This window comes from Canis lupus, chromosome 13, assembly GCF_048164855.1.
Source record: "Canis lupus baileyi chromosome 13, mCanLup2.hap1, whole genome shotgun sequence".
Classification (NCBI taxonomy): Eukaryota; Metazoa; Chordata; class Mammalia; order Carnivora; family Canidae; genus Canis; species Canis lupus.
The window spans coordinates 63,092,813-63,113,848 of NC_132850.1; the positions used below are offsets into that span (position 1 = coordinate 63,092,813).

The 21,036-nt window shown below is 44.8% G+C and overlaps 1 protein-coding gene across 2 annotated transcripts in view; it reads left to right on the forward strand.

Moving 5' to 3' along the window:
* The first annotated feature begins 374 nt into the window (after positions 1 to 374).
* The window catches only part of TLL1 (tolloid like 1), a 192,425-nt gene continuing 171,763 nt past the window's right edge, over positions 375 to 21,036 (forward strand). For both annotated transcript variants that reach the window (XM_072773841.1, XM_072773842.1), the window contains exon 1: positions 375 to 559. In XM_072773841.1, coding sequence (XP_072629942.1) covers positions 391 to 559 — 169 coding nt within the window. In that variant the 5' untranslated portion in view covers positions 375 to 390. The remainder of the gene's footprint in view (positions 560 to 21,036) is intronic.

The window sequence follows — 21,036 nt, forward strand, 5'->3', positions numbered from 1 at the left end:
GTCGCTGTGCCGGCGGCCGAGGCTCCCGAGTCCCGCGCCCCCCCCGCCCCGGCCCTCTCGGCGGCGAGGCGCGGATGTGCAGACCGGACTCGCCCTCCCCGGGCGGCGGCGGCGGCGGCGGCGGCGGCGGGCGCGGGGGGCGCGGGAGCCCGGCCTTCGGGGGCCGCTGAGCCCGCGGGGACTTCGGCCGCCGGCGGGGCGAGCTGCGCGCGGGGGCGCCCGCTCCCCGGAGCCGCCCGCCCCCTCCCGCCGCCGCACCTGCCCCCCCCCCCCGGGGCCCTCCCGCCGGCCGGCGGCGCCCGCATGTGTCGGGACACCTGAGCCGCCGCGGGTCGCCCAGGCCGCCGGGAGGCGCGCAGCCCCGGGCCCACCTGCCGCGGCGGGAGCAGGATGGGGCTGGCGGCGCTCGCCCCGGGGATGCTCGTGTGGCTGCTCGCCTCGGGGATGCTGCTCCCCGGGGAGCCCCGGGCGCGCGCCGGCCTCGCCTCCGAGGACGCTTCGGACGGGAACGAGGGCGACGGAGCGGACGCCATCGACTACAGGGACCCCTGCAAGGCCGGTGAGTGGCCCCGGGCCGCGGCGGGACCTCACCTGCGCCCCCCGCCCCGCTCCTCCGCTGCCCGCCCCGGGCGCCCGCGGCCCCCACTTTGGGCCGCACGTCCGGGGCGCTCGGGTCCCCGCCTCCCCCGCTCCGGGCCGGGGGCTGCGCGCGTCTGCGGGGCGCCTCCTCGCCCCGTCCCGGGCGCCCCCAGCCCCGGCTGCCGGCGCCCCCCGAAGCGGGCGGGACGGAGCCCTCGGGGCCGCGCGGGGGCCAGGCGGAGGGGGCGCCCGGACCGCCCCGGAGCTCCCACGGCGGGGGCGACCACGTGCGTCGGCCCGTCCGAACGACGCCCCGAAATAAAGAAGACCCCAGAAGCCCGCACGCGTGCGAGTGGTCACCCCGTTCAGACTCGTGCCCTCGCTCCGTGCACGCCCCGGGGATGCGCTGCGGCCGAGCCCGAGCCCAGCCCGGCGCCCCGGGACCGTCTCCGTCCCGCTCGGGGGCGCCCCCGCAATCCCCCCGGGTCGCAGCCGCGCGGGTCCCGGGTCCGAGGGCGGGGGCTCCGGGGTCCCAGGGCGGGGGTCCCGGGTCCCAGGGCGGGGGCTCCGGGTCCGAGGATGGGAGTCCCGGGGTCCCAAGGCGGGGGTCTCGGGGTCCGAGGATGGGGGTCTCGGGGTCCGAGGATGGGGGTCCTGGGTCCGAGGGCGGGGTCTCGGGGTCCGAGGGCGGGGGTCTCGGGGTCGAGGATGGGGGTCACGGGTCCGAGGTTCCGGGTCCGGGGGCGGGGTCGCGGGGTCCGGGGGCGGGGTCCTGGGTCCGAGGGCGGGGGCTCCGGGTCCGAGGGCGGGGGGTCCGGGTCCGGGGTCCCGGGGGTCCGAGGGCGGGAGCTCCGGGGTCCCAGGGCGGGGTTCCCGGGTCCCAGGGCAGGGGCTCCGGGTCCGAGGATGGGAGTCCCGGGGTCCCAGGGTCCCAGGGTCCCAAGGCGGGGGTCTCGGGGTCCGAGGATGGGGGTCCCGGGTCCGAGGGCGGGGGCTCCGGGTCAGAGGGTGGGGTCCCGGGTCCGAGGTCCCGGGTCCGGAGGCGGTGTCTCGGGGTCCGGGGGCGGGGGCTCCGGGGTCCGAGGGCGGGCGCTCTGGGGTCCGAGGGCGGGGGTCTCGGGGTCCGAGGGCGGCGGTTCCGGGGGTCCGAGGGCGGGGGCTCCGGGGGTCCGGGTCTGGGGGCGGGGGTCCCGGGGTCCAAGGGCGGGGGCTCCGGGTCCGAGGGCGGGGGTCCCGGGGTCGAGGATGGGGATCCCCGGTCCGAGCTCCCGGGTCCGGGGGCGGGGTCTCGGGGTCCGAGGGCGGGGGTCCCGGGTCCGGGGGCGGGGTCCCGGGTCCGAGGGCGGGGGCTCCGGGTGGGGGGGTGTCCCGGGGGTCCGAGGGCGGGGGCTCAGCGGCGGCCTGGGAGGGAGGGCGCGCGGGTCCCGCGGGGGTGGGGGTGGGGGTGGGGTCGGGGGGCGGGGGCGGAGGCGGGGGCGGGGGGGCGGTCCCCAGGTGCCCCTGCCTCGGCGAGGCTGGCCTTGGCCGGAGCTGCCCGTCCGTGGGTCCGTCCGTCCGAGCGTCCGCCCGCGGGTGGGCCGTTCTGGGTCCGAGGGAGGAGGCTGTGCGCGGCGAGGGGCGCGGCGGGCCCCGGACGGGCGGGGCGGACCCCTGGTGCTCCCCGGGGCGCAGCTCGGAACCGCCCGGAGCCGCCCCCGCCCTGCTCTCCTTCGCAGGTGCCCGTCGCCCCGGCCCCTCGGTCCGTCCCAGCGCAGGTCTGTCGGGCTCCCCCGTGGATGGTCGCGGCAGGCGCCGCCCTGCTGGGTGGGTGACCACCGTCACTCCCGAACATACTTTTTTTTCCTTCGAAAAAGGACTTTTGAATCGGGTTTGCGACTGGGTGAAGATCGTAGACGTCCCTGTTTTAGCTGAAGGAGAGATGAAGTGTTATTTCTAAAGAGCGTCTAGGAAAACGTCTGATGCTCTGTTGTGGGAAAGATTCAACTGGCTATCCATGTTAAAAAAAAAAAAAACCCACAAAAACTCCAATGCATATGTATCCATTGGCCGGAATATAATATAGTTTTCTATACAGATTCAACAGAAGTTCATGCCTTTTAAAAATCATTCATTTCAAATATGAACATAAGAAGTCTCCAAAATTAGTACTATTTTCAGAAATGATGTTGTTTAGGTTTACCTTGTGTTAGAAGTTGTCTAGGGTAACGTCGTAGACATAATTGTTTCCTTTTTTCTATTTAAGAATGTTTTCAATTTTAAGATTTAAGTGGTTGCGCCATGTGTATTGAACTTCGCCTCAAGCATAAATGTTTATTATCCTCAGCAAATAAACATCTAGGGCAAGAAAAAGACCTTCAGGAGCATTTACTTTTGTTTTTCCTTTATTTTAGAAGATAACTGTTGAAGATAAAACAACAAAAACAACTTTAAAAGTGGATTATTACTCAAAACTTATTTCTTCCCTATCGTTGAGTGCAAGAATATACCTACCTGTGTATGTGTGTATATTTATATGTGTAATGAAAGAGAACTAAGAATGGCCCAAGTGGAAGGCTGAGAAGTATATCCAAAATCTGAGATCACTTTTTAAATGACCAACCCTGCTTTTTAAATTAAGTGACATGAAAGGTTTTAATTTCCCATCTTGGCTAAAGAGTGGCAAAATCTTTTTCTTTTTCTTTTTTTCCCTTTTGGTGGCCTCCCTTTTGGCACTGTTTAAGACGAGTAAAAGTTGTAATAACAGGAAAAAAAAAAAAACGAAATAGCACATTGAAATCCCAGATAAGAGTCCAAAAAAGGTCACTAAAATAAGAAAGTTGAGGATAGATAAGTGAAAGAAGGCCACAGGAAAGCAAGAGAGGGTGCTCTCCAGATTCTGGGGCACCTTTGATCTGCCCTTTCGAAAGAGCTAGAGTGGAGGGCGAGGGCCATAAAATAAAGTGTCCTTTCTGAACTTCTCCAACAAGATCCTGCTTTTTCTCAAGCTATGCAGTGGCTCGGTGTCATAACGACTGGCATCGCTTTATAGTCCCAAAAGCGCTTGGAAGTACATTATTCAGCTCAACAATTTGTTAATCTTCCCATTACGCAGGTAGGAAAGCAGATGCTCCATGAGCTCAAATGGTTGTTAAGATTATCCAGAGCTTGATGTGGTGTCTTCTGGCTGTAAAACCTGGCACGTAGATAGACAGACAGACAAATAATTACACTGCATTCTCAGCCAGCCTTTTGGAGGCCTTCCTTGAAAAACAAACAATAGAAATTTAATCTGGTTTACCTAGAGTCTAGACTAAAAGAAGTGCAGTTACTTTCACATCTGATAAGCGTGAAATGACTAAGAATATGGTTTCATCTTTTCCAAACCCAGTTACAGTATAAAGTCTTTGAGGGCAGAGGTCATGCCCGATTTTTAATGTTTATCACGGGGATAGATTACCACTGCTGATATCTAGTAAGTTCTCAGTTCCTTTTCGATATCTATAGACTATACATATTGATCTTCATCCCTTAGCTACAGACTTCTGTTCTAACCAGTAATGTTACCCGAGGAGAAATCGTCTTCATATCGCTCGTTAAAAATTGTGCCCTTTTTAATGTATCTGTGAAACGGTGTAGTTTTTATACCCACGAGAACTCCGATGATTTCAGGTTCGTGAAACCAGTGGACAAAGAGGAAGCCTTGTGTGAACTGAACATTCACTTAGAAAGACATTTTGGTGTAAGTGACAGTAGGTAAGTTAGTGCAGTGCAGCTTCAGGTCTATTTCTATAGCCAAGTCCATTGGGACGGAATATAGGTAATTAATCTCTCTCTCTGTATATATATATATATAGATAAACACAAAGACGCAGCTAATTCAGAGGGATCTCTGATTGTCTTTCTTCAGCACAGTACATAGTCATCTGAGTTTGCAGTCTTACTGTCTAGTTCAGAAGGTTCCTGAGGGACACGGGGGAGCTGATGCTGCAGGAGGCCATTCCAGAGCAGAGAGAGGCAGAGGTATCCTGTTTCAGTGTTGTCCTGTTCCAATAGGTGTTAATCAGAGTATTAATAGCTGTGAAGAGCCTGGGCAGATTCGGTGTGCAGCTTAATCTCTCAGGTTCGTCTAGAAATTACCTGGACAGACAGAGACCCGAGAGACCGACTCTGTATCAGGAAAGCTCAGGGCAATTGAAAATATAACATGCAGTAAAAGGGATGAAAGAATTTGATAGTTTGAATGACGGGTAAACGTAAACCGTTTGTTCAGAAGCTTGTCCTTATCCTCTTTGGATAAGCGTGAACACCCTGAAAGAAGAAGAAGGAAAAAAAGGCTTTCTATCTTGAATCTTCTGAGTAAATGACTCCTTTCCTTGGAAAAACTCCAAACATGATTAAAGGTCAGTGACTTGCAAGGTTAAATTAGCCTTTAGAGTGGCGTATGCGAGCCTGTTTACCTAGAAACCGGGTTTGGGCGTCCTCAAGGAGTCTTCTTGCTGCTGTTCTTTAAGATCAGCCTCCCGGGGCCCTCGTACACGAATTCTTGGGGTGCTCTTCCTAAGTTTATAAGCTCTTGGAAAGATCGCCCCTTCGTTCAGTCCTCGGTGCCGGGCTCCCCAGCTCCGCGGTCAGCCTCCCAAGTATGACATTTCAGAATTTGATGTCCAACCCTGTGTCGACTTTATTCTTTCTTAGTATTAAATATTGAAGCATGTATTTCTTGGTCAGCACCTCCGTCAGTTGCCAAACCCTCATGTTAAAAAATGCATTTCATGGAGTGGCTTCTCTTTACCAGCCTCTTTTCTTTTGGTTTTCAGGCCTCAGATCTTGTTTTTTCTTTTTCCCTTTTTTTTTTTTTTCCCCATCCCTCCTGTTTCTGATGCCAATTCAGAAGTGGCCAAAATATGGTTCTTGCAAAAGGAATGGACAGACATTACATTCTATGTACTTGGATTCTCTTCATCCTTTGCCAGTAGTGATTCTGTAGCCTTCGTCGTGAGGGTCCCCGTCCAATTTTGGCCCATAAATGGCCATTCCTGTCACTACGTATGGATTAGATAGACTTTTTTTTTCTCTTAAATATATTCCCATAGAGTAAACCGTTTTTGAAGCTCCTTTTTGTTTGTTTCTTTACATCTCGTCTCCTGAGGTCTTCCCATGTTCTTGCCTCTGAGGAAGGTACTGTCACTTGCAAGTTCAACGTGTAGTTGGAATCCCTCCTCGGAGGCACCTCGGGTAATTGTTAATGGAATCTTTATGATTTCTGATTCAGACCTACTGAATTAGAGTCCCGCCTTCTCTGTTTAGGCCTCCTTAGTCTATGGTGGAACAGTTAAAAGGGGGTAGGAGCCTTGCAAAGGCTTTTTGAGAAACTTAGCATGTACTTGCACACGTTTCCTCTTGCCGTCACGATGGCTCACTTTTTTACGAAAGCCTAATGTGTGCCGTGTGTGGTCTCTTCTGCAAAACCATATTGTCTTCCCCTGTGGTATATGTAAGGACCCTATTTTTGTACATCTTAGCAGCTTCCCCTGATTTAAAATTTAATCTCACTTGCCTCTAGTTACCATCCCGTTCTTTGTAAACCTTAAGAATATTAGTCACATTATGATCCCTTAGGCCTCTTCACCAGCGGGTATATTGGACAGAGGTTAGCCCTTAAATGTTTCTAGAACTCAGATGGATGGTATCAAGTGCTAGGGATCGACCAGCATTATTTCTTTTCTTTTTAGAATATTATCTATTAGTTCTTATTAGTACCTTAGACCCATCTGCTTAGAATATTTAAAACTAGGACCTCCCTAAGCTTTTCTAAGAATGCTTGGAAAAGATAGAGGCCAATAATCCATTTAAAATGAGGCCTTACACATCCTGCTGGGACCATCTGGTGTCTGGGGAGGTGGGGGAGGGGGACCATGCTGCTCCCCTGAACTGGAGGAAAGCCCCCTGCAGCATCTCGAGCCCGTAGCTAGGCCTGGGCCAGGCCGAGGCTCAGGTGCCCGGCAAAGTTTCTGGGGATGTAGGGCATCCTCTACTGGGGGAACTTTGAGGCCTCTTACAGTTCTTTCCTAGTCCAAGATCTGGACTTAATCCTGGACCGATCCTCCCTAAATGATGGAGTGAAGAGTCCTCCCCCCAGCCCTGGATCCAGTAGAATGATTTAGCAATATGGCTTTAGTGGTTTATTTCCTTTAGTTATCTAGTGAATAATGATGCTTGGGGAGGAACATTAAAAAAATTATAGCCTTAAAGCTACGGAATGAACTGCACAGAATGTGTTCTTTCCCAGAAAGCAGGAGGGAGAGAATCCCTTGCTTATTTATTTAGTTCTTGCCATTGTCAGCCCTGAAAATGGGATATTGACGATTAGATTCTGAGACTTTGTGGGTTGGCTGATGGAAGGCTTGTGCTGTCAGCTCTTTGCAAAACGTGTGCTAATCCTGTCAAGCCGTTTGAAAGAGCTGACTATATACTTGTATTAAGAAGTATTGCACATTAGGTGTTAATTGAAATCCAGAAAGCGAACCAAGGAGGCGTTCGCTGGTCTTACTCAGCTCTTCTCTTGCAACTTATATTTATAGTTTGAGCTAAACTATTTGCCGTGGACCATATTTAAAAAACAGCAACAACAACAACAAAAGCACAGCTTTCTTAATGATGAGAGCCCTTTAAAAAGTTGAAACCGTGCTTGAAGGAGGCCTGAAGTGTTTGCACGTGTATTATTTTCCCCAAACAAAATCTAACGTTGTGTATTAGTGAGCTACTCAAAGCATTTACCTAAATGTTTAAAAAAAGACACCCCGACAGTGTTCAGCGCGCTACACCGTTCTACAAGCCGCAGTTGCACGGGCACCGAGTCACAGAGCCTGCACGTGTTGTGGGCATTTGCTGCCTTCCCCGGGTTGTGAACTTCCAGTGGGGGCCGTTAGCTCGTGTGTTGGGGGAGGCGGGGGTGGGGGGGGTGTAGGAGGGTCGGGCAGCTGCTTCTTTCCTTACGTTTCCCATCTGTGCTACTCGGGTGGGACCGCCGGGCCCCCGGGTGCCCCGGCCCGGTGGGCCATCTCCTTTGGCCATGAGTGGACTTGAGGTGCTCCCGGGGTGGTGTCTGTTGTTGAGCAGCGTTGGGAAGCCCCGTGGCCTCGGTTCCGTGGAGCGGCCCATGGGAAGGACGGGGCTCTGTTCCTCGGGGCTCCTGGTTCTGACCCCGAGCACCTAGCAGATGGGGCTTTGCGACGTTCTGTGCTACCCCTCACGTTGGACGTTGGACTTTTGAAATGCCCCAAGGAAGAACATCCTGCTGCACTAGAAAACAGCCGCGTGGAGAACTTTCTAGAGAACGAGCCCATATACCTGGTAGATCCAGGCATGGCCTCTGTGACTCCTGTCACAGTAGCGTAGTTCACAGTTTCACGTTAAGCCTCTTCAGCGGTCGCCTGCCTTGGCCTGTGTCCGTGAGCGAAGGTGACAGTTCCCCTTCTGGGGCACACGGGGACGCGGGGCGGGACGGCTCGGCCGCAGGCCGTGGTGACAGTCGCCGAGTGATCAGAACTTGAACCCAGGGGCCGTATGTCAGGTGCTGGCTCTTGGCCCCCCTCCACGGGCTCCCCGGCCAGCCCCGGTGTATTAGGGCTGGCGATACCGGGGGCGCCCGGGGGCTCGGTGCTTGAGGTGGGGCAGCTGCCCCCCGCCCAGGGCCTGACCCGGGTCCCGGGATCGAGTCCTGCATCAGGCTTCCCCCGGGGAGCCTGCTTCTCCCCCTGCCTGCGTCCCTGCTTCTATCTCTGGGTCTCTCATGAATAATAATAAAAAAAATGACCTGCAGTTGAGGTGGTGGCGCCTGTGGCACGGGCGTCCAGCTGTCGCGCAGGTGCTCCCTGTAGGGAGAAGCGTGTTGCCATCGACGGCTCGCGCTGTCACCTGCCTGCTGCACGGTCGGAGGAAGCCGGGGCACCTCGGGCGGGGCCTGGTCCCTGTCCCGAGTGTTCTCCAAGTGGGGCCGGTTGCAGACGAGATGCCCGGCGGGGTGTGGGCCCCGTAAGGAGGCACAGGATCCATCTGAGCAGAGTCCGCGCAGCGCTGGATCTGAGCGGGGCCCGTCCTTAGAGCCCCGTTCTTGGCACAGGCGCTGACGTGTTGTGTGGCAGGCGTTAACCTGTGTCACACTGGAGACTTGCTGTGTGAGTGTCCGTCAGTGCGTGACTCGGGCCCCCGAGAGTGAGAAGCACGTCCTGGCAAATGCAGGCCATTCAGGAAAGTGCTTTGCTGTGTACGTTATGTGCGGGGATGATGTGTGAATGCCTTTGAGAAAACAAATATGCTGAGACAAGGCTCTTTTTTTAAATTTTCTTTATTTTCATTTTTATTTATTTTTTATTTTTTTTGAGACAAGGATCTTAAAGAACTTCATCTTCTCAATCCTAACTTGCCTGAAAACCCAAAGGTCAAAAGCTTGAAAGCTTCGCAGGGATCATAGGGGTAACTAGACTCCTCGGATCTGCCCTGTGGTTTCCTAAGACTAGGAAGTCTGGCATGTTCGAAATATATACTTTATGTGATATTTACTAAATTACAATTTCTTTGAAGAAAGCCTGCTACTTTGAGCAAATTATCATGTGTTCTAGGAGGAAGAGTTCCTTCTTGTATTTTTTCTCAAACAAATTCGTAAGAACAGAATCTGGTAAAACAGGCTTCCTTTCTTGTTCTCTTCTTTTCTAAACCTAAGAACCGAGGGGACTTTTTTTTTTTTTTTCTTTTAGATACACATTTTAGTCCCAGGGGAAGAAATGGCATCTCTCTGGACCTGGGTAGACTGCGGCCTACAGGCAGTGACCAGGGGAGGAATAATTAGGATTTGCCATTTGGAATGGGTAATGGATGTCGCGACCTAAACCAGGAGTTGGTGTGGAATCATGTTTTTGGGGGGAAAGAGATTTGTGAGATTTGTCGGGTCAACTAATGACCAAGAGTCAAACACAGAAAAAACGATATTGATGATAAGATACGTCTCCAGGGTGTCCAGGATTAAAAAGAATTTACAATAAGGGTAGATTTCTAGTGTATGTAATGGTGGAAGGGGCTTCATACACAACACTGTGTGTATCATTAAAAAGTGCTCTGTAAAGTATCTTATCTCTCTTTTTTTTAATTTTTAAAAATTAATTAATTTATTTATTTATGATAGTCATAGAGAGAGAGAGAGAGAGAGAGAGGCAGAGACACAGGCAGAGGGAGAAGCAGGCTCCATGCACCGGGAGCCCGACGTGGGATTCGATCCCGGGTCTCCAGGATTGCGCCCTGGGCCGAAGGCAGGCGCTAAACTGCTGAGCCACCCGAGGATCCCCAAGTATCTTATTTCTATATTGAATGGTAGCTGTGGCTTCGTGTTTTAGGATAACTTACTCTAGGTCACCCAGTGATACAAACAGAATCTGAATCCAGAACTCTGGATTCCGTGTGTTGCCATGCTGCTGCTTCTCTCTCCCTCCCTCTCTCGCTCTTTTGGATGGGGATATTTTTGAAACTTGGGGTTGGTTTCAAAGATTATTTTTTAATATTTCAGCGAAACATAATAGTGCATCTGTTAAAAACTTGGCATCTAGAGCGAGATGGGTGTGGCTTCTAATATCAGACCCATCCTATGGTAGTTGTGGCTTTTTGCAACCTCCACAATACTTCGGTTTTCTGATCCGTAAAATGGAGATGCTGTTATGATCCTCATGGTGTTATTACAAGACCTAAATAAATGTTAGGTAAAGACCACTCTGTCTGGAACATAGTAAACACTGTATAATTTTAACTCGTCGTGCCAAAAATGTAGAGGAGGTGGAGGATTTCTTTTTTAATTGCAGCTACTTATTTGTGGGAAGATGATCTTTATCAAAACACTTGTAGATAGAGTTCTTTTTTCTTGTCATATATAAAAATGCTTTCATGTCTCAAGTCCTCCAAACCTTGCATTTGAGAGGTTAAGTCCCTAAGTGGAAAGGTAGGGGAGGTTTGGAGAGGTAACAGGGACAACCAACATACACATTTCAGTGTGTTGTTCTCTTGCCTATTTGCTCAAATGCTTAGTAGATCTAAAATATATTGACGATTTTCAATTCACATTGACTAATATGTGACTAGAATCTTGGCTATGTAGTCTTTCAGTAATTTCTGGTACAGATTTTGCCATCTGGGTTAATTTGAGGAGCTTACATACTCACAATCCTATGTTTACACAGAGCTAAGATTAAGCACATGGCTCTAAGCTACAAATATTCAGAAATTCATCAAACCTTAATCGAACACTTGCTGTTGATGAAACGTGGGTTTATCCTTGGAGTTGTAGAAATGTGAAATATGATACAATGCCTGACCCGGTGTAAAGTCTTAACTTTATCATTTTTAGATAGACAATATTTTATGTATAAATAATTGTATACTAATCACTGAACTGAATGCTGAAGTTATTTCAATTTATGCATTTGAAAATGGTACTATTATAAGTCGTGACAGTCAAGATGTATATTCTTTTAAATTTTTCCTGCAATTTTCTTTACTCATGATATGTGAAGAGTAAGCCTTTGTGGAGGGCATAAACACTTTTAAGAAAGTACTTTGCAGACTTTGTTATTTGGCAGGGGATTGGGAGGGGATGTGACTGATAATTACACAATTATTTGGAAGAGGTCTGTATTGGTAATATGATTTTTCAATTATTTTTCTCAGATAGATCGATTTAGAAATTTCAACTTATTTTTTGTCATATTTTCCCACATCATCTACTAGAGCACATTTCGGCCCTTCGCACAATGTCCTTATCCTTGCATACATTTAAATATACATGGTTGACTTTTTCTTTGGTTGCAGGTCCAGGAGAAGCAAAAACAAATGGTAAATTGAAAAAACAAAGTGTCTAGTCTTTTTTCACTTGCAATATTCTACTGTGGTTTTGAAAAGCAAATATAAGTTTTGCTTTCTTTAAATAATTCTGTGTGGCTAGGTGGTATGGCAATCGAAAAACAAACTATCGGTAATAAGAAATGTAATTTCCACTGCTGGCTGTGCTGTTGTACTTGTGTGTAACCTTAGGGATATCCCTTGATTTTCTGGGACTGCAATTTCTGAGGTTTAGAAACCTCGAAGGCTGTCCAAGCTACAAAGCCTTTTGAACCCTCGCGTCCCTGACAACAGAAGCAAGAGCTCCTCTGAAGTGGTACCAGGAAGTTGCAGGGCCAGTGTCCCGTAGCGTTCATTAAGAGGGAAGGGAAGATGCTTCTACCTCCCCAGCGGGCACTCTTGTTAAGGCCTCAGGTTTCTCGTGGCTCCAGCCCAATCATGGCAGCCAGCGGATGCAGCCGCAGTCACTGTGGAGCTCCTTGACTTGACTTTGCCAAAATCATCATTGAAAGCATTTATGCATAATATTCCATCCCTCTTTTCCAGCTTCAGTCCATCAGGAAAAAAATCTGCCAACACAGTGACCAGGTATTCAGGCATCACCTATGTGCTTTTCAGAACTTGTTGGGCTCACGTGCCATTAGAGTCAGTGTCGCTTGATATGTTTCAAGGGAGAGATGATTGCTTGTTGGATGAGCCGAAAATGGCCAGTGGATGGGGAAAATTCAGTTCTTTCAACTTTGAGGTCGATATTCATAATGGAGAGAACGAGTGCTATAGGCAAGTTTCTGCGGGAAAGTTCTGATCTATAAAATGGAGAATCTGTGGGAAAGTTTATCTGGCTTAAAACATGAAATGTACAGTATATTAAAAGATACCTTCTTATATCAAATAATCACATATCTATGCCTGGAAACATTCTTCCACTTGGCATAAGTGTATATTGTTAATTATCTCTATAAAATTCAGTTTCAAAAACCTTCAATTTATTTAAATTGTCTGGTAAAGAACTACTTTTTTCATCATAAGTTAATATTTTATGTATGAAGAGTTTTTTAATGAAGAATCTCAAATTCTCAAACAAATCATTGCCAAAGGAAGTCTCCATTCTTGAGCTTTTATAATAGTAAAGAATGAACGCCAGTAGACATTAATAGTATGGATGTAGGTAGTATGGTTTTCCTTAAAGAGCACTGGGTATCATGTCAGAAGACTTAGGTGCAAGTCTAGGTCTTCTGTGTTTAATTCTATTAATTTGGTCTACTTACTGCTGCTGAACTTAAATTCTCTTATTTCTAATATGGGGGTGGGGTTACCTCATCTATGAAACAAGTAAGGATTAAATGCATAAGTGTGATGCACTGTACAAATGCAAATTAATACACCGATATTTTGCACCTGATGTGTCTCAGGAAGATTGGGGAATACTAATAAGATGTGTCCCCTCCAGTAATGATTTCAAAATCCACCAGAAAAAAAAGCAGCAAATATTTCAATTATCAATGTGAAAGTGCAGTAAACAAAATATCATGGTAACACGGAGGAAGGAATGCATTAATTGCATTTGGGTTTGGGAAGGGTTTTCAAGGAAGGTGACATTTGAGTTGGATCTTGGTCTTATAAGTTTCTTCCTGGACAAAAGGTGGTGTAAAACTTTACAGAGTCCAATAAATAAGATAAAAACTGAAGTTGTAAAGATTCACGAAATTTTATGAAAGAGGAGGTGGTAAATAGCCCAATGTGGGTAGTGCAGAGGGTATGTAAGGGTTTATGCTTTGGCAAGAAATGATTTGGGAAGGTGCAACGTAAAGGATTTGTAAGGCCCAGGGGGGTTGTTGTCTGGATCCCCCTTTGCAGCAGGAAGGTGATTTACTGAATATTTAGGTCAGGTTACTGGCTTGAAAACAACCTTATTTTTTAAAGATTGGTGAGGATGTAAAGAATGGTTTGATATGGTAGCAGGAGGAAGTAAGGCACAGGTAGGAGCAGGAGACTTGTAAGAGCTACCCTAGAAATGATGGCAAGTTGATGAGTGCTTGCATTTGTACCGTGGCCGTAGTTAGGGAAAAGAGGGGTTGGCTTTCAGAGACCAACTGGATAGCACTGGAGTAAGGGTCAGAGGGTAGAAGAAAAGGAAGACTCAAAGATGATGTCTCCAGGGCTGTACGCTTGAGTCACTGGAGAAGCAGGGATACAAAAGAGCAAGGTAAGAAACACAGACTAAGAAAAACACAGTTTGTCTTTTGTAGAGAAATATAAATTTGGTTTTATGATCCCTTTGAGTCACACTGACCAGATGTTTGTTATCGTAGATCCCCTCATGTTGTTATTCTTCAAGGATATATTGATTATATTCAGACTTCTTTATTCTTTATTAATTATTATTATTAATTGCAAGGGAACAATTGTCGTGTCTCACTGTTTAAATTGGAATTGCTTTGACTCTAAGGATTAATTTAGAGAGAATTATTTTTTATGCTAGTGAGTCTTCTAATCCATGAACATGGTATGTATCTGCATTTGTTTAGGTTTTCTTTAATACTATTTAACACATTTTTAGTATTTTTAACTATGAAGGTTTTTTCTTTCTGCTTGTTTTGACAAATTTATTCGTATGTATTTTCTATTTCTTGATGACATAATTATACCACTTTATAAATGGTACTTTTAAGCCATTTGCTGCTGTTGTGAAATGTATTTGACTTCTGTTATGTTTGCTTTTTACCCCAAATCTTTGCCAAACTTTCATTCATATTAATAATTTATCTCTATATTCTTCACACAGGCAATCAAATCATCTGCAGTAAACTTGTAGCTTTGTCTCTTCCTTTACAATTCCTGTGCTCTTAATTTACTTTGATTTTCTTCCCTTATGTGCTGGTAGTCTTCCCGTGTTATTTGGAAATGACGATTGAGGGCTAGATTACTCTGTTCTCAGTTTCAAGTAGAATGCTTTATTTATTAATTATGCTATTTGGTGTCTTAAAAAAAAGATACCTTTTATCAGATTAAGGAATTCTGCTTTTACTGAGATGATAGGATTATCTTTATCCTACCAGTTACTGTGGTGTATTAGAGTAATTGATGTACTAATATTAACCCTCTTTGCATTTCTGGGATGAAACCAATTTGAACATAATCCATTACTCTTTTAAAATCCTTGTATTCTGTTTATTGATACATACTTTAGAATTTTTGTTTCTGTGTTCATTAGTTAATTTGCCTGACTTCTTTTTTTACTGTTCTTATTGAGCTTTGGTGTCAAGGCTGTGTTAGCCTCATAAATACTCTGGAATATTTTGTGGAAGACTGGAGTTGTTTGTTCCTTTACTGAATTGAAGTGATTATTCTTTGTTTCTGTCCAGTGTAAACTTAAACTAAGTTATCTGCTTGAGTTTATTGGGCTACCATGGTAGTATTAATTTAGAATGCAGACCTGCTTTGGGAATGATTTTTGCCTATGACACTTGAGAGGATATTTGCTTTTTTCTCTCCTATTTAGTTTTAAGCTTCTAGATAATCAGATTCTGTACAGTTACCTTAGGTGATACGAGTTTAATATTCATTCTTCCTTATAGTCAGGCAGCCCAGATTTGGGAGCCTTAGTATTTTTGGGGGGAGTTATCTGTTATACTTTCCAGCTTTGTGGGCCTTGTGCTGTGTCTTCTTTCTTCTGAGTCGTGGTTGACAACAGATTTTAATCATCAGGTCAACCGAGCTTGGCAAATGCCCTCACTGGAGAGCTGGCTTTAGTCTTCTGCCTATTTTTTTGGGTTTCCTCTTTCACTCAGCCATGAAAATGTTTACTCATCCTGTCATACATCCGGGGGGATTTTTTAAACTATTTTATCTACCAGTTTTAGTTATGCAGGAAGCTCCAGTACATGGTCTGCCATGTTGGTAGAAACTGCAGTCTTTATAAAGGATTTTGAGTGTTAAAAAGGACTTTATAGTGTTAAGCATCATCAAGGAATTTCTTTTTAGAATTTACAAATTATGATTAAATGGCTTTATTCAAAAGGAATTTGTCATTTTATATTAAATATAATCATAAGATTTTCTATGAGAATATACCATATGTTTAATTTGGTTCATAATGACCAAGCCACCATTTGCTTGAGCTGACTTTTCAGGACATTCATTCAGTCCTAGGTATGCACCAGAGGTCCAGAAGTTTCATAAGTTTTGTGTGAATATATCAATATAAATGTAAACATTTTCATGCCCTTCACTTGAAAGAATTCAATTCAAATTTCATGGGAAAAGAAAATCTATATGTAACACAAACTAGCCATTGTGATTTGCAAGGGAAAGACTTGCTTGAATGAAGCAGTATACACAGGTTACCTGCACTGACTTGCTGTCTCTTTTACCTTGTTAGAAAAGCTAGGATTAGGATTTTCGTTAATTTGCTGTGATGTAGATCAGGAATGTGTTTTAGCATATTGTGATATCTAATGCAATTTGTTTTATTGATTTTGAAAACATAGAGAAGCAACCCACCATTATTTAATCTTTTATTTTTTTAAATTAATAAGATTTTTTTAAATTTAAAATAAGCAGAATTTTGTTAATCTCCTAACAAAACTCTGTTTTGTTTATTACGTTTATTAAAACTCTGACTAATATGACTTTAACCTCAATTAACAATTAACTCATTCAAAATTTCCTGTATTACTTTTGAGTTGTAAGTCCTCAAAGTAAATATTATTCTCTACATTGTAGAAATATAGCTCTGAAGGTACTCTTAGGGATTATAACCTAAAACTCCTCATTTTAGAGGCATTACAGCACTGTTTTGAAGTCCTAACCAATCCCAGTTACCATGCTTAACCTACACTGAAACAGACTATGCAGATAGGTTGAGCTGGAGATGGTGATTTGTATGTATGAATGGAAGTGAGTTAGTGAATGTGTCATCTCTGATTCAGTAGTTTCCTGAAAATATGCTATTAATGTTTTCTTTCAAATAAGCATTGCTTTCTCTATACTTTTTTCTTTTCTTTCTTTTCTTTTCTTTTCTTTTCTTTTCTTTTCTTTTCTTTCTTTTCTCTTTTCTTTTCTTCTTTTCTTCTTCTTTTTTTTTTTTTTAAGATTGTATTTATTTATTCATGAGAGACACAGAGAAAGAGAGAGGCAGAGACACAGGCAGAGGGAGAAGCAGGCTCCATGCAGGGAGCCCGATGTGGGATTCGATCCCGGGTCTCCAGGATCACGTCCTGGGCCGAAGGCAGGCGCTATACTGCTGAGCCACCCAGGCTGCCCTCTATACTTCTTTTAAAACACAGTACTCTTTTCTGGATAAGTATTAAGTCATTAACATGGAAGATTAGGTCCGTTTTATAAATGTACTAGGAACAGAAAATAAGAAAGTCAGAATGAAACTCTGAGGATAATCCTATCCGACTTCACTTTGCTTTTGGGCAGGTTCTGGTCAGGGTACCTCAGTGACTCTCTTGCCCTTAAACTTGTGCATTCTTTTGTATTGGTGCCTCTGCATCATGCTCAGTTTTTCTTACTTAACCTTGATCTGGGTTGTGCTTATAGACATTTTTCTTCTTCAAATAAATTCTCCTGACCTTACTTTAGAGGAGTTCATCTTCAAGATGGTAACCATTTCTGTCAACCTCATTCTTCATCACAGCTTCAAATTGTGCTTGTCATTTTGAGTCTTTAGTGAGCATGTAAGCTTGCACTGAGCTTTTGAGTGAGAGTATCACTGATAGTCTTATCAACTTCCATCGAATGATAATAATTTTTAAACTGCTTTTTTTAGTAAGATTTTCTACATAGGTGTTCACTACCTAAAGAAAATTTGATCAAAATCAAATGACTATATTTCTTAAAATGGGGCTGAATAAAATCTTAATAAATTCAAACTATGTGAACTTCTACTTCTGGCCAGAGTGGGGTAAAAGGGGCCAGATTATCACTGTGCCTGAAGCAAGTGAAAAAGTGGACAAAGTATAAGGAACAATAGTTCTAAGACATTAAGCATCAAGCAACAAAGGGCAGTGGTCTTTGGGAGATAGGAAATAAAAGAGGCGTAGAACAGGATTGGGGAATCCAGGCAGAGACCAGAAGTCTCCTTATGTTGAGGATATGGAGCTGGGAGTCCAGAACTCAAGGCAGCTAGAATTTGCAGGGCAAAATACCAGAGAGGAGATTGATGCACAGAGAAAAAGCTCTTGAGATCTGCAGAAAATCCCTTTGTCTTTTGTTATTCAGCAGATTGTCCATCCTGAAGAGTTAGCTGACTACTGATTGGTCTATGCTTGTAAGAAGTCCATCCAAGGCTCAGGAAATAACTACCCTAAAAAGATAAGGTCGAGAAATCCTTGGAGCTCTCACAGAGCTGGTAACAGTGTCCTGTTTGCACCTTGCAGAATGGAAAAACTCCATAATTCACTAAATATCAGGTAAAATCTGACAAGCATTTTTCCAGAATATTGGCAAAAACTTAGCTCTAGACTGAACACTGTTCTGGGCCTTTCTAACAAAACTTGAAAAAAAGACCAGAAAGGATCCAAGTTACTGGACTGTTTTCCAGAACAAAACTCAAGAATATTTATAGAAATATAAAAATATCCGGGAGTTGCATCTGGCATGCAATCGATATCGCAGCATTGCTTTAAGAGGCAAAACAAAAACAAAAACAAAAAAGCACCCCTGCGAACACAAAGAGAAAACATTGGAAACAATGAGAATGTCTATTGTTAAAAAAATGGTTGATTAAAATATGTTAATGTGGTTGGTAGAGAATAAAATAAAGAAGTTGAAAGAGAATTAGTTGAGCATGTATCTCTTGACCTAGAGACATTCATGGTATATAATAAAGGGGAAAAAGTGAGTTCCAAAAACACCCACAAAGAGAAATTCTGTATTTGTCTATATATTGTTTACAGACAAAAGATAAGGAAATGGAAAAAGATAAGGAAGGATACACACCGGAGTGTTAGTATTTGTTAGCTGAGGAAATGAAACTGAGGTCGGGTGTGGAGACCACATATCGGCACTCCTGATTTTATTGTACTTTAATACAGATGCTGTGTCTTTGCAGATACTGTGTTTTTTACAAATTGAAGGTCTGTGGCAACTCTACATTGAGCAAGTCTGTTAGTGCCAGTTTTCCAAGAGCATATGCTTAAGCTTATTTCGTGTCTCTGTGTCACACTTTGGTAATTCTCACAATATTAACACAATTTTTTTATTACTACGTTTGTTATGATGATCTACAATCAGTGATTATGATTCATTGAAAGCTCAGATAGTGGTTAGCATTTTTTAATTAAGGCATGTACATTTTTTTTCTTGACATAATGCTATTATACACTTCATAGACTGTAGTATAGTGTTAACCTAACTTTTATATGCACTAGGAAACCAAAACATTCATTTGACTCATTTTATTGCCATATTTGCTTTATTGAGGTGGTCTGGAACTGAACCTGCAAGATCTCTGAAGTCTGCCAATAATTTTTTCTTTCATATAATTGAATTATTTCAGTTGTAAAAGAAGCACAAATTATCTTGTAATTTTTTAATCCTTAAAATATTTAAGAGAATGACAAGACTATATGAGGATATTAAAGATCTTTATAATATAAGATGACAGCATGGAAATATTAATTTGACTATATGCTTTGAATCTGTAGCTATAAAAATGAGATATGCATTTGGATAAAAATTAGTAAGAACTTCAGAGTTTTTTTAAAAGAGTGCTAGATATAAGTATACTTCCCCCCATTTATATCTGAATACTTGTGGGCAATAATAATGATAGCTCTGTGATATAAAGTATGTGAAATATAGATGGATGTGGACAAAGTGTAGATGAGAAAATGTAAAAATGAACAGTGTTAGGATGGCAGGTTATGATTCATTTTATGTTTTCAATTTCCCCAAACTGTATGTAATGTTGTACTGTCTTTATAATAAAAAATAACTCAAAACCCAACAGGGCCTGCAAAGAACCACAAAAATATGATTTACAATGAGGAGAAAAATCAATAAAACTTTTAAAGCATCTCAGAAATGATACAGATGATAGGACTAGTGGGCAAAAACATTAAAATAATTATCACAACGGTATTTTATATATTTAAGAAGCTAGAAGAAATGTTTAACATATCATTTGGAGACCTGAAGGATATAAAAAAGACCCAAATTGAATTTGTAGAGAAGAAATATCCAGTGTCTGAGATTAAAAATACCCTGGATGGTATTACCAACAGATTATACAGGGCAGAAGAAAAGGTTAGTAAGCTTGAACACTATACAAGAAACTATGTAAAATGGAACACAGAGAAAAAGGACTTTCAAGATACGAGCAGAGCATCCATGAGCTGTGGCGCAAGGTCGAGTAACATAATATTGCAAGCAATTGGAATTATATTTTTTAAGATTTATTTATTTTAGAGAGAGAGAGAGAGCACACAGCAGGAGGAAGGGAGAGGAGAGAGAGACAGAGAGAAAAAGAGAGATCAGTGGGGAGGAGCAGAGGAGAAGGAGAGAGAGTCCCAGCCAGACTCCTCGCCAAGCACAGAGCCCGAGGCGGGCCTTGATCACATGACTCTGGGGTCATGCCATGAGCCAAAACCAAGAGTGGGTCACTTAACTGACTGAGCCACCCAAGTGCCCTGCAAGTAACCGGAATTCTTGAAGGAGAAGAGATAAACGTGGTGGTGGAACTCAGCCTAGAAAACCATACGTAATGACTCTCTAATGAATCTCTAAATGTGACAGAAACAATCAATCCGTGCATGCAATAATCTCCGCACACCTGCGGTACAAGAGACCTGAAGAAACTGCACTATGTCACATCACAATCGTACTTCTTAAAAACAGCGATAAAGAGAAACGATGAAAGAAACCAGAGAGAAGAGCACATTACAGAGGGACATGCAAGGGAACCGTAGGTGGGGGAGCAAAAAGAAGAATGACAGCGGGTTTCTCATGGTCAGCGCTGCAAACTGGTGGACGGTGGAGCATGTCTTCAAAGTACCGAAAGAAAAACATTGTCAATCTAGAATCTTTTACACAATGAAGATACCTCTCGGTAATGAAGGCGAAGTACTTTTTCAAGCATATGAGAGCTGAACAAAGTTGTAAGTATCCAGCTTACCCTGCCCTACAAGAAATGTTAAAAGAAGTCCTTCAAGGAGAGGGCAAATGGCAACAGGACCGTCTGAATCTACTCAGAGGAGTGAAGAGCATGGGAAACGATGACTCCATTGGAAACAACTTTTCTTTCGTTGTTTGAATCTCTAGTTTAACCTTTCCTTCTGTCCTGTCTTAATGTGTCTCATTTCACAAAGGATTTGGTGTTCTACATTCTCCCTGCGTATTGTGTCTTTCCACATTGCCATCCAGTTCGCATCTCCTGAGCCGTATTTACCTTGTTATCTTCCCTCCCTACTGTCCTCCTTTTGCTGGCATACCCTGCTCATACCCCCTCCCTCCCTGAACCTGCACACATCCACACATGCACACACACACACTTGTGCACCCCTCCTCTTGTAGTGGTGCAATTTGGTTAAAATTAGCATCAAGTACAACTTTGAGGAGGTCCTAGAATAATTAAGAGTGGTAAATCCT